At 35.3% G+C, this 12,086-nt stretch overlaps 1 protein-coding gene across 1 annotated transcript in view; it reads right to left on the bottom strand.

Moving 5' to 3' along the window:
- LOC110022372 overlaps nt 1-12,086 on the bottom strand; it is a 26,952-nt gene that overhangs the window by 3,577 nt on the left and 11,289 nt on the right. The window contains exons 6-12 of the mRNA XM_020721265.1: nt 11,842-12,081; nt 11,572-11,769; nt 11,299-11,484; nt 10,357-10,431; nt 10,210-10,276; nt 9,084-10,137; nt 8,959-9,012 (exon numbers count right to left, since the gene is read on the bottom strand). Coding sequence (XP_020576924.1) covers nt 8,959-9,012; nt 9,084-10,137; nt 10,210-10,276; nt 10,357-10,431; nt 11,299-11,484; nt 11,572-11,769; nt 11,842-12,081 — 1,874 coding nt within the window. The remainder of the gene's footprint in view (nt 1-8,958; nt 9,013-9,083; nt 10,138-10,209; nt 10,277-10,356; nt 10,432-11,298; nt 11,485-11,571; nt 11,770-11,841; nt 12,082-12,086) is intronic.

Raw genomic sequence — 12,086 nt, 5'->3', positions numbered from 1 at the left:
TATATATATATATATATATACAAACAGCACAAAAAAGTTCATTATCCTCTCCAATCACTTGCACTGACTCCATTCCTGAAGGGACATCCCGTGTCATGGAACCAAGCAAAAGTACAAATTTTAAATGCAGAGTGGATTGCAATTAAGAAAATGTCAGTGCCGAAGAGGAAATAGATTTGTTCACAGCTTACAGTGATTGAAACCAAAAAGAAATAAACATAAAAGAAAATAATCAAAATAACAGCAGTTTCATTTAAAAACCAACTAACAATGGAAGACAAAATAGCTTGGAAGATATATAAAAGGTGTCCATGAAATCTGCTCGACCTGCGAGTCATAGGACGACATGTGTGACAAAGAAAAAGCCATATGACAAGTGATCCAAGGGAGCCCCCTTTGCTTCTGCTGCACGCTTATCAATTCACCATATGCAAGCATCCAAAGATTTATGTTTCTGAATGGCCGACCAGTATCCCTACCTCCAATTGTTGAAAATCAGATTAATTCGCTGATCTCATTGGCTAATGATTTGAGTCATGTTTCTGCCCTGCTTCTTGTCACCACATTTTATTTTTTGCTTATCCATGTTACAAGATTACTCCACACATATGTATACTATTCAAAAGTAGATCTTCTATCAATTATAGGCTAAGCCCAACCAGCTTTAGTAGAAGCTTCTATAATTATAGTTTTTCTTTACTTAACGAAAGAAGAGCCCCTTATTGTGGCTTCCTATTAGATACTTAAGAATTCTAGTAATAACGTGAACTTTGCAAGGAGCATGCTTGAACTGACTTTCAAACTAACAGCAAAAGCTATTTTAGGTATGGTATGAGCTAAATATATGAGTTTTCAGTTTATGTTAAAGCATGCATGTGACGTTGATCCAACAAAAACAACAACAACAACAACAAAGCCTTAATCCCACTACGTGGGGTCGGCTACATGAATCCTTTTTCTCTATTGAATCTTATTTAGTGTCATATTTTTATTTAGTTCTAATAAATTAAGATCATTTTTTTATACAATGAGCCCAAGTCTTCCTAGGTCTACCTCTGCCTTTCTTAACATAAGTCGAATCTAAAACATCTACTCCCCTAATCGGATTATCAGATGGTCGACGTCAAATGTGACCAAACCATCTAAGACGACTCTCTCTAATCTTGTCCGTCACTGGAGCTACACCAACCCTATCACGGATATATTCATTTCTCATTTTGTCTCTATGTGTAAAGCCACTCATCCTCCTAATCATTCTCATTTCAGCAACACTTAACAAATTGATAATAAATTGTGAATAAATTGAGAATAAATTGCGTTCCAATTGAAAATAAATTGTGTTCTCCTAAATTTAAATTTTTTGCATTAGGTTTGGTTAAGTATTGCAAGGTACCAATTTAATCAACTTCATATACATTCCTGATTTCAGCTTTTTAGGAATTCTTGTTCTATGAGATTTTAAGATTTCTCTAGGCGCAGATTTCCTTCCCATAATTTCCTTCCATGTTTTCCTTACTGTGATTTGCTTCTATTTTCTTATTCATGTGGTTTCTGCTTATTATGACACTTGATGGTAGATTTCAATTGCTATAATCCTGGAACTGCAAAAAGAATCACTAATTGCACTAGTCCAGGGAACCACTAATTGTGGCACATGCAAATTTTAATCTCTTTAGTTTTTTTTCCTTAAAAGGATATATTCGTTGGGAAACAATGAAGCTTGTTGTGTGTTGGTAAATTTGTGGCGGTATAGTGATATATTAATGTCTTATTATTGTACGAAGATCCAACACACACACAAATAAAAAAGAAACTGATAAACAAAACAAGAGTTTTTACGTTGAAGATCCGAAAGCATAAAAATCAAGGAGAAATAGCTCCACTATACCAATGTAGTTTACATGATTATGACCCTTGAATGGTTGAGTAATCTTACACAAGCGAGGGTTACCAAACGACCTGACTTTCACACGAGTTATTGGACAAGTTGAGGAAATGACCCAACTACAATGATCGAAGACTGACGTCAAGATCATATGATGGAGATCAATGTTTGTGTTGCTGGTGTTGGAGGTTGGGCGAAGGTGGATCGATGGCGGGGATGATCGAGCAATGATAATTTGGTAGCAGAAGTGGCGACTGTGCAAAGAAAATTTGATAGTGGTGGCGACGGTAACAAGGCGGTGGTGGCGACGGTGACATCGACAGTGATGTGACGGCGGAGGCAATAGTGATCGGTCAGCTAAGGACCGGTGACAACGACAGTGGCCTAGCGGTGACTGCAGAGGCGGTCGAGTAGCGGTGGTATGACATCGATGGCGATCGGGCAGCAGTGGTCTAGCGGCGGTGGTGCTCGAAAACGGTGGTGGTGGCGGTGTCGGCAATGGTGATCTGGAGACAAAAGCGATGAACTGACGAAGGTGGCAAAGACGAGCAGATAGCAATGGTACAACGACAGAGGCGATCGAGCATCGATGGTTTGACTGCAATGGAGGCCAGGAGCGATGGTCTTGCGATGATGACTGTTCAACGATGGTGGTGACAGTGGCGATAGCCAGGCAACAGTGCTCCTACATGGGTCACGGTGGCTCGATGAAGATTATGGTGCCGGCAAGGGCTGCGACCGGGCAGTGATGGTCTGGAGATTGCTCAACAATGGATGGTCTGGCGATGGTGGAGCTTCTTCAATTTTCTCCTCTATATCCAAGTTCCCTTCAAAAAGAAAGTGGGTTTATTTATAAATTTTGTGAATGACATGCTCTATAAATATTGCATGAATTCGAACCACTCAATCGGAAGGCTTACAGTTATCACTTTGATTGAATGATATTTTATGAGTACTTAAGTGTCTTAATTATGTTAGAATTGAGCAATTTTAGAATTGTTGGGTTCATCGTGTTGGGAAACTGGGTTTGATTATAAGTTCGATGAAATTAGAGCTTAGATGATCATGAATTCACATGTGAAATTATTTCTTGCTCAAAATGCTTAGATATATTCATGCATGACTAAAATAATTTTTCATAACGTATCAAAACTTAAAGATGATTCTGATAGCATAAATATTGGGAGAATTGAAACATTTTTTTTCGCCGCATTTAAGAGTATGACAGTTTTCTTATTTTGGGTCTTTGGGCAATATAAAGGATTCCTAAGGCATGTAAGAAAATCATCAGTCATCAAGACGGTGACAGCAACAACAGCAAGTCTTTCTCCCACTAAGTGGGGTCGCCTATATGAATCTTGTTTCTCCACTATCCTATATGACATTTTTCTTATTTTGGGTCCTTGGGCAATATAAAGGATTCCTAAGGCATGTAGGAAAATCATCAGTCACCAAGGTAGTGACAACAACAACAACAAGCCTTTCTCCCACTAAGTGGGGTCGCCTATATGAATCTTGTTTCTCCACTATCCTATTGAGCGTCATATTTTCATTTAAATTTAATAAATAAAGACCACTTTTAATACAACATACCCAAGTCTTCCTAGGTCTCCCTCCACCTGTCTTAACATAAGTCAAATCTAAAATATCTACTCTCCTAACAGAATCATGAGATGATTGCATTTAATGTTCCAAACCATCTAAGACAACTCTCTCAAATATTGTTTGTCACTAGAGCTACTCCAACCCTTCCATAGATACATTCATTCCGCATTTTGTCTTTCAAGTGTTAAGCCACTCATCCACCAGAGCATTCTCATCTCCGCAACACTTCACTTAATTTTATGCGTGATGCACCATAAAGCATTGTGGGTCTCGCCACCATCTTATAAATTTTTTTTTTAAGTCTAAGTGGTACTTTTCTATTACACAATAGGTCTGATGCATTCCTCTATTTCAACCATCCAACTTGAATTCTACTAACACATCCCCATCTATATCACCAGCACTTTGAACAATAGACCCAAGATACCTAGAATGCTCACTCATTTCAATGACTTGACCACCCATTATTACCACCCCGCCAATGGATCTATTACTACTAAAATTATATTCCATGCATACAGTTTAGATCTATTCAAACGAAAATGTTTAAACTCTAAAGTCGACCTCCATAATTTAAGTTTTTCTTGATCTCTCTCTCTCTCTGTGTTCTCTGTGTTCTTATCCACGAGAAGAATTCTTATCCACGAGAAGAATTAACATCAGAGAAAAGGTTACATATGCCGTCAGAAATAAATTCGTTAAGCATTTTTTATTGCTAATAACTTATAAAACAACTAATGTGTGTGTGATTGAATTTTTTCAAGTTAGATTAGTGTTAGATTACTTCTGTATTGAGAATCTTGGTCATTGCTGGAATTTTATATTTGTTCTCAATGTTTTCTTATAAGAAGAGTTCATATTTTGATAACCATTACAAAATGGTTTGGAATGAATGAAACATATTGTTTTTGTTTTCATTTAAATCCATCTGATTTAAATGAATGCTCAGGTGGATGACTGGCTTTACACTTAAAGACAAAATACGAAATGAATATATCTATGAAAATGAAAGGGTTGGAGTAGCTAGGGTTGGAGTAGCTCCGGTGATAGACAATATTTGAGAGAGTCGCCTTAGATGGTTTGACACATTAAATACAACCATTTGATGACTCTGTTAGGAGAGTAGATGTTTTAGATTTGTTGTTTCTCCACTATCCTATTGAGTGTCATATTTTCATTTAAATCTAATAAATAAAGACCATTTTTAATACAACATGCCCAAGTCTTTCTAGGTCTCCCTCTACCTTTCTTAACATAAGTCAAATCTAAAACACCTACTCTCCTAACAGAGTCATCAGATGGTTGCATTTAATGTGCCAAATCATCAAAAGTGACTCTCTCAAATATTGTCTATCACTAGAGCTATTCCAACCCTTCCATAGATATATTCATTTCGCATTTTGTCTTCAAGTGTAAAGCCACTCATCCACCTGAGCATTCTCATCACGGCAACACTTAACTCAATTTTATGATTCTCTTTTACAAGTAAACTTTATGCGGCATAAAGCACTGAATGTCTTTCCATTATCTTATTAAATTTTCTTTTAAGTCTATGTGGTACTTTTCTATCACACAATAGGCCTAATGCATTCCTCTAATTCAACCATCCAACTTGAATTCTACTAACACATCCCCATCCATATCACCATCACTTTGAACAATAGACCAGAGATACTTAAAACGTTCACTCCTTTCAATGACTTGATTACCCATTATGACAACCCCGCCACTAGATCTATTGCTACTAAAATTATATTTCATGCATTCAGTTTAGATCTATTCAAACAAAAATGTTTAAACTCTAAAGTTGACCTCGATAATTTAAGTTTTTCTTGCCCTCTCTCTCTCTGTTCCTATCCACAAGAAGAATATCATCATAGAAAAGCTTACATATGCTATCGAAAATAAATACTTTAAGCATTTTTTATTGCTAATAAGTTATAAAACAGCTACAGTGTGTGCGATTGATTTTTTATCAAGTGAGATTACTGTTAGATTACTTTTATACTGAGAATTTCGGTCATTGCTGGAATTTTAAATTTGTTCTCAATGTTTTCTTATAAGTTCAAATTTTGACAACCATAATAAAATGGTTTGGAGTGAATGAAGCATATTGTTGTTGTATTCAATTTTCATTAAAGCCGAATATTTCTTATTACAATTGAGAGTTAGTAGCATGTGGATTGTAATATTTTTGTGCTTTAATTGTATCACTCCTCTTGGATTGCATTAGTAAGAGAGCATTTCCTTGAAGTGATAATATCTTGGACAGTATATGCTATCAAAGGGTATAGGACAGCAAATTAAGAAATGAATAAATAAAAAAATTTTGTGTTGCTTTCGTCGCTCTAATTTAAGGGTTCATAACCAACTCTAAGAGTCTATTTTCCGCAAACATTGGGTGTATGATGTTTAAATTTATTTATAATGTAAGCCCAACATATTGTCTAAATCCAAAATTAGGAAGTTGAAGCAGAGGCACAAAAAATCCTGAAAACGAGCAAGAAAACTAACACTTCTATTAGTGGCATCCACAAGGACTTCAATGATCCCGTGAGGTTTGGAACCAAAAGAAGAAGGGACAATGTAACAATGCTATTTAGAACGCTTTCAAAATAAAATCCAATGAGCTTTTAAATTTGGCAGTAGCTCGTATATTTAATATTTAACAAGCAATTTTAAGTTAAAAACCCTTATTAGACTACTTATAATAAACAATACTAGCTGCATATGAAAATCCATTTAAGAATATAGCTAGAGAGCCATTTTTGCAAGAGGTGGCAAATGGAAAGAGGTAGCCTATTAGATTTAGTTGGCTTAAAAGGGGCAGTATACAAAACAGATAGCAGCTCAGAATTCACCTATTAGAATAATCACAATTTAAATTTTTTTAAATTTTTGGTTTTCTGTAAAATATTTTAAATAGAAGTATCAACGTATTTCTAATGAATGTACCAGGAAGGAGCCCAAAACATTCCCTTCAAGTGCAAATACTTTGATAACATCCCCTAAAATGTTAACACTTAAATGGAAAATGATACGCGTCTAAAACTTGCAACATGAAAAGCGACAAAAAAATAAAATATTCAAGTGTTACTTTAGCATAGCCAATACGGTGGGTTACTTCATAAGTAAATAAATACAACAACAACAATAAAGCCTTAATCCCACAACGTGGGGTCGGCTACATGAATACTTTTTCTCCATTGCGCCCTATTTAGTGTCATATTTTCATAAATAAATAAATAAAATAAAAAGATTACAGCATTCACAAAAATGCCAAGAGTCTAAAAGTAGGATGCATAACCAAATGTAAGAGGTTATTTGCTGCAAACACCAGACATATTTTTCAGGCCTTTTTAAAAAAAAAAATCACAGCATATTATAAAAACACCTAAGTTGGAAAGTAAAGCAAAGGCATGGAAAAACCAAACTAAAAGAGCTTTCGACCCCATTTGGAACTGTTGTGTCGTGCTGTGTTATGTTGTGTTATACTGTTACTACTGCAGAATGAATAGAATTACTATCTGGTAAAATTAGTATCTAAAACGTTGTGAGAGCTTTAATTATCAGGTAGGAAATGGAGTTGACACTATACAAGCGACTGAAAGATTAAAATAAGTATTTTATAATATGATAAGCTAATCATATTTAAAATATAATCAATAGTTAATTACACTTCTCATGTAGATAGTCAATATTAGATATGCCTCCCCTGCACTTTTGAAATTATACTTAAATCAAATTTATAAAGCTTTGGATTAATGGATTGGGGTTAAAATGTAATGAGATTTAACAAAAGAGGTGAGAAATGCAATTTCATAAAACAAATTGAGGTAAACAAGTAATGTAATATCTAACAATAAGAGAGGCAAGTGTAATTTCAAAGAATATCAGGTATTAGTAAATATTGACCATCTAAAGAGAGAATTAATAAAATAATGAGCTTATTTATTTATTAAACAAAACAACAAAAATTCACAACCACTTCCCATCTAAGTCACCGCTATAACAAAGTTCCTTTTTAATTTTTTATAAAGCATTAATTTTTTTTCTCAAAGCATTGAAACCAAATACCCGCAATTTGTTTCCAATGTTCAAGACAGAAACAGATAACATAAAGCATTGCCAAAACGAGTCCCTTGTTTTTCTGAGGGCTGTCATCAAGTATAGCATTCAATGTTTGAGGTTTGAACGCAAAAAAGTGAAGAAAAAATGATACTGAGTAGGTTTAAAAATAAAATCAGGGAGTTTTCAGATTAGTCAGTAGCTCAAACTTTTTTTTTTAACTTGCTTTCTCGTCTAGAATCCCTTATTATGCTAATTATTTCAGATAAACATGACTAAAGGGTTATGCACTTCCATGTCTGAAAAAAAAGAGCACCATATTTTGCAATAGGTAGCAAACAGAGAGAGGTTTAGTTGGAATAGAAGGGTCACTTTGTAGAGGATGGTAGAAGTTCAAAATTAGCCTCTTATTTTCATGGCAGTTCAGTTTGTTGCTTCGATGATTTTGAAGTAAATAACAAATAAGTACAAAGAAAAGAATTTCATCCCAAACCTCAATGAAAACTTTGACTACAAAAAAGATACCAACGTCATCAAATTTAATGAAGAATTTCATAATAGAGATAGATCTGCAATGAGTGCAGAGGTTATAAAGGGTAATAGACATTTGAAAGTTAAAGAAGCTTTTGACAGAATCTGAACTCCCCGTAATTTTAGACACCATGCATGGTCCAAAAAATCTCTGGAGCCTTGGAAAATTATGAATTGAAACTGCAGTATGTAGGTTGTTCACAAATATGATTTGAAATGCAGCTTCATTAAGCGCTGCATCACTAATAAATCAATGGGATTGGCTATGTTACAAAACCATGTGAATAAGAAATGTTCGGCATTGCTGATATGCGCTTTATAACAGTGATTGTGATGAAATGCTTAAAAAATTCAAAATGATGAAGAAGAATTTCCTACACAAGCTGGCATAAGCTAAATGAAGCAGCTATAGAAATGATGATATGATAAAAATTAATTCAATGAGAAAATAAACTCTAATAAAATATCAAGAAATCTTCCAGATTTTGTACTCCCAGTACTAATCAACTTATTACATGAACTATATCAGTTGTTGCACTTCTGTACCAATGTATTATATTTTTAGACAATTGTAACACTAGCATATCAGATGATTCCTAAACAAAAGCAAATAAGCATGGTTAATGCAATTAAAAGAACAGTAGATAATCAAAACACACAAGACATTTTGAAAACATGTGCCACTGATGATGAGCTAACTGAAACAAGGAATTGTAAAGCACTGAAAATTGACATAACTTGCTCTTAAGAAACCTAGAAAAAGCATGCTTAACAAAATTCTCCAAACACAAAACAGATTGAGAATTAGGGAGCAAGAAAATCATTCAGCTAAAACGAGAACAATGGCTAAAAGCATAAATCTATCACACCTTTTTTTAGACCTTGGTGATGCTGACAAGCTAGTTCCACGTAATTGCAACTTTCTGCAGCAAATAGCTAACCTATCCAGTTCAATCCAATAAGCAAAATATAATTGATTTTTAATTTAGCATACCTCTTTCGTGAGTTATCAGAAGATTCCTCACTTGAAGCACTGCCACGACCGCTCAAAGAGTTATCCATTGCATGCTTTCTAACAGGAGATTTGGACCTAAAGTTGCGCCTCAATGTTTCTCTTACAAATTCTGATTTTTCTTCCTTCTCATCTTTTTTATCTCTTTTGCGTTCACTTCTCCTATCATAATCTTTTTTTTTTTCTCCTTTATCTTTCAAACCCTCTTTTTTACTATCTTTTATAATCACATTCCTAGAGCTACTTTTGGAATGGGTATCCTTCTCACCGCTTCCTTGTTTAACATTCCTGTCACCACCCCGCTCAAACATCTTATCACTTTTGCTAATTTTTTCATTTTGTTTATCTCCATGCTTATTATTTTCATTATCCTTCCTGTGGGAACCAGGCGCTACTTCCTTAATAAGGCCGCTATCATTCAAAATTCTTTCTGGTTTTTTTTTTGCACTAGATAAATGGGCCACCCCTTCCCGGAATTCACCACTGGTGGTTCTGTCACCATTCACAGATTCATGTCTTCTTCCGCCCTCATTACCAGCAGTGGCTTTTGATTTAAGATACTTTGCATCTTGTTGTAATTCTCTGGGCCTTTCACTGTTCGTGGAACTGGTCTTCTCAGAAGTTTCAGAAACTCGAACAGCCTTTTTCCTTTCACTTGATTCCGAGTAAGATGTCATTCTTTCCTTCTGCACATCACCATTAGCATCAACGATCAACGGTTCCTTTACTGTCTCAACATCCTTCTCGGCATGTTCAAAAGATCTAGAGGCTGTTTCTAGATGATGTGAAGTACCGCCTAGCTTCCTAGACTGAGCCCCTTGACTTTCATCATCATCATCATCTGAAGCATCTGAACCATAATTACCCAAACCCAACAAATCTCCTCCAGCACGGTTAGGACTGGAATTGTCACTAGCATCATTAACTTTTTTACCGTCAGCTCTCACAGGAACTGGGATTTTAGAGAATGCCCTAGGAGTTGAAATGGCCGGGGGAGGAGATAATTTAGGGTTACCAATACCGGTACTCTCAACAACTGCAAGAGATAAGCAAGAGTCAGAGATCACAAAATATATTTCAAGGTACAAGTACTTTATAAACTTCTCACCATCTGCAGTTGGTTCAACTTCATCAAGAACTTTGGTTGCGATTTCATCAAAAAGTTCATCTGTGACCTATTAATAAGGATATGTATATGTAAGTGCCAAAAAGTGGAACTAAATGCAACAGTACAAGTAGGATCTGGAGTGGAAACCTTCAAAAGAACTTCAGTGAGAACACGCTTTATTTCTTGGTTGATTGCAGCTGATCTTGCTGCTTCAACTTCATCCTAACAAAAAAAGATATATATTACATTGTTAAACTTATATACAACCTCCACTTTTGGTTGCTAAGCTTTCACAATAGCAGAAGTATCAGTGTTCATCATTGTTAACTGTTCAGAGAAAAGCTTTGTATAAATTTCCAGTACAAGCGTGAAAAGACCATTTCACCTTCCTATCGCTACTTATCGGCCAATAAGTTCTTAATGTCACCAATGATAGCCAGTACTTGCTAACTGTTGGGCAAACTAATGCAATGAAGAGAAGAAGAGCGGTGTAGGGACCAAGTTGCACTAAGGATTAAAAAAAATTGTAAAAAAAAAAATTCTTAAGATCAATAAGCAATTTGCTAATCATAATGATCAAGAGCGCTTTCTAATAAAAATTACATACATCACTATACTAATTGGAAAACGTAAGACACATAGTCAACTTTTTCCAAAATGAAACTTGGACTACAAATATACATATAACAGACCTTTCAAATTCTTATGATGATTCATCATCTAATTTTCAAAAATCAATCAAAATGGAAAACTATACGTGCTTCAAGGCCACATATGTTTTCATAACCATAACGGAATTAACAGAAGTAATGTTTGTACAACTTGAGGAAAAAAGAGGACAACGATCATGTACCCATAGGGAACCACATGGTTAAACTTTCTTCCAGACATTATAAACTAACCGAACCCTGTTAAGTTTTATATAAAAAATAATTACATATAATCTGGATAGACAATTAAAAAGAATATAACTTCTGTCAAAACAGGGCCGCCATTAATCAAATTTCTTTAAAAATTTGGTTTTTTTATTTATAAGCTAGTGAAAAAATGCTGCAAGCAGAGCAAAAAATGCCAACAAGGAGGCTGGACCTCATCATCATCATCATCCTCAGTAGACCTCCTTGAATCTAAGCTCTGATTGTCAGCTTGATCTGTTTTTCTAAAAGTAATATCAGCATCTTCCATTTGAACTGTCCCAGAATGTAACACACTGGTATTTGCAATAGCAGATTTCTTCTTAATTAATTCTTCTCTCAGCCAATTAGGAACTGCTGCCTGCATTATATTAACAACATCCCTATGAAGAAGATCTACACATCACATATAGATTAATTTGCATGTAAGCAAGGAAATATCCTTAACCTTTCTTGGCCGTTCAGAAATATTAAAAGAGGCATTCCCATCTCCAGGAAAATCAGTAGTGTGAATAGGTGCCCCAACAGCAAGACCAAATGGTGCACTGATAGGAGAAACAGGAGCCTGAAAGCTTGGAGCAATTCCACCAAAAGCAGGTGTAGAGTGAACAAGGTGGGAAGCTTGTGATGCAAATGAAGGATCATACTGCAAAGAGATAATAGAAATATTAAAATAAATTTAGCTTTTAATCAGTACTTTAAGGAAATGATGTGTCACCTGCGTTCCAGATGGAGCTAAGGGAATTGGAGGGAAGGTAGCAACTGGAACAGTCGTTGAATTCCAAGCATGAACAGATGCACCGACTACATTTTGATCCATCACTACTTCATTTGCTGCAGTACCAATATCACTATAGCTAAATTGTTTTTGTTGATCATGGCCAAATGTAGATTTTGGGTGGAAATCAAGAGGCTGGTCGCTAATATCGGATGATGGCTTAGCAGGTTGATTTCCAGGGAAAG

This window comes from Phalaenopsis equestris, unplaced genomic scaffold (genome assembly GCF_001263595.1).
Source record: "Phalaenopsis equestris unplaced genomic scaffold, ASM126359v1 Scaffold000188, whole genome shotgun sequence".
NCBI classification, from domain to species: Eukaryota; Viridiplantae; Streptophyta; class Magnoliopsida; order Asparagales; family Orchidaceae; genus Phalaenopsis; species Phalaenopsis equestris.
This window is presented reverse-complemented; position numbering and strand designations above follow the sequence as displayed.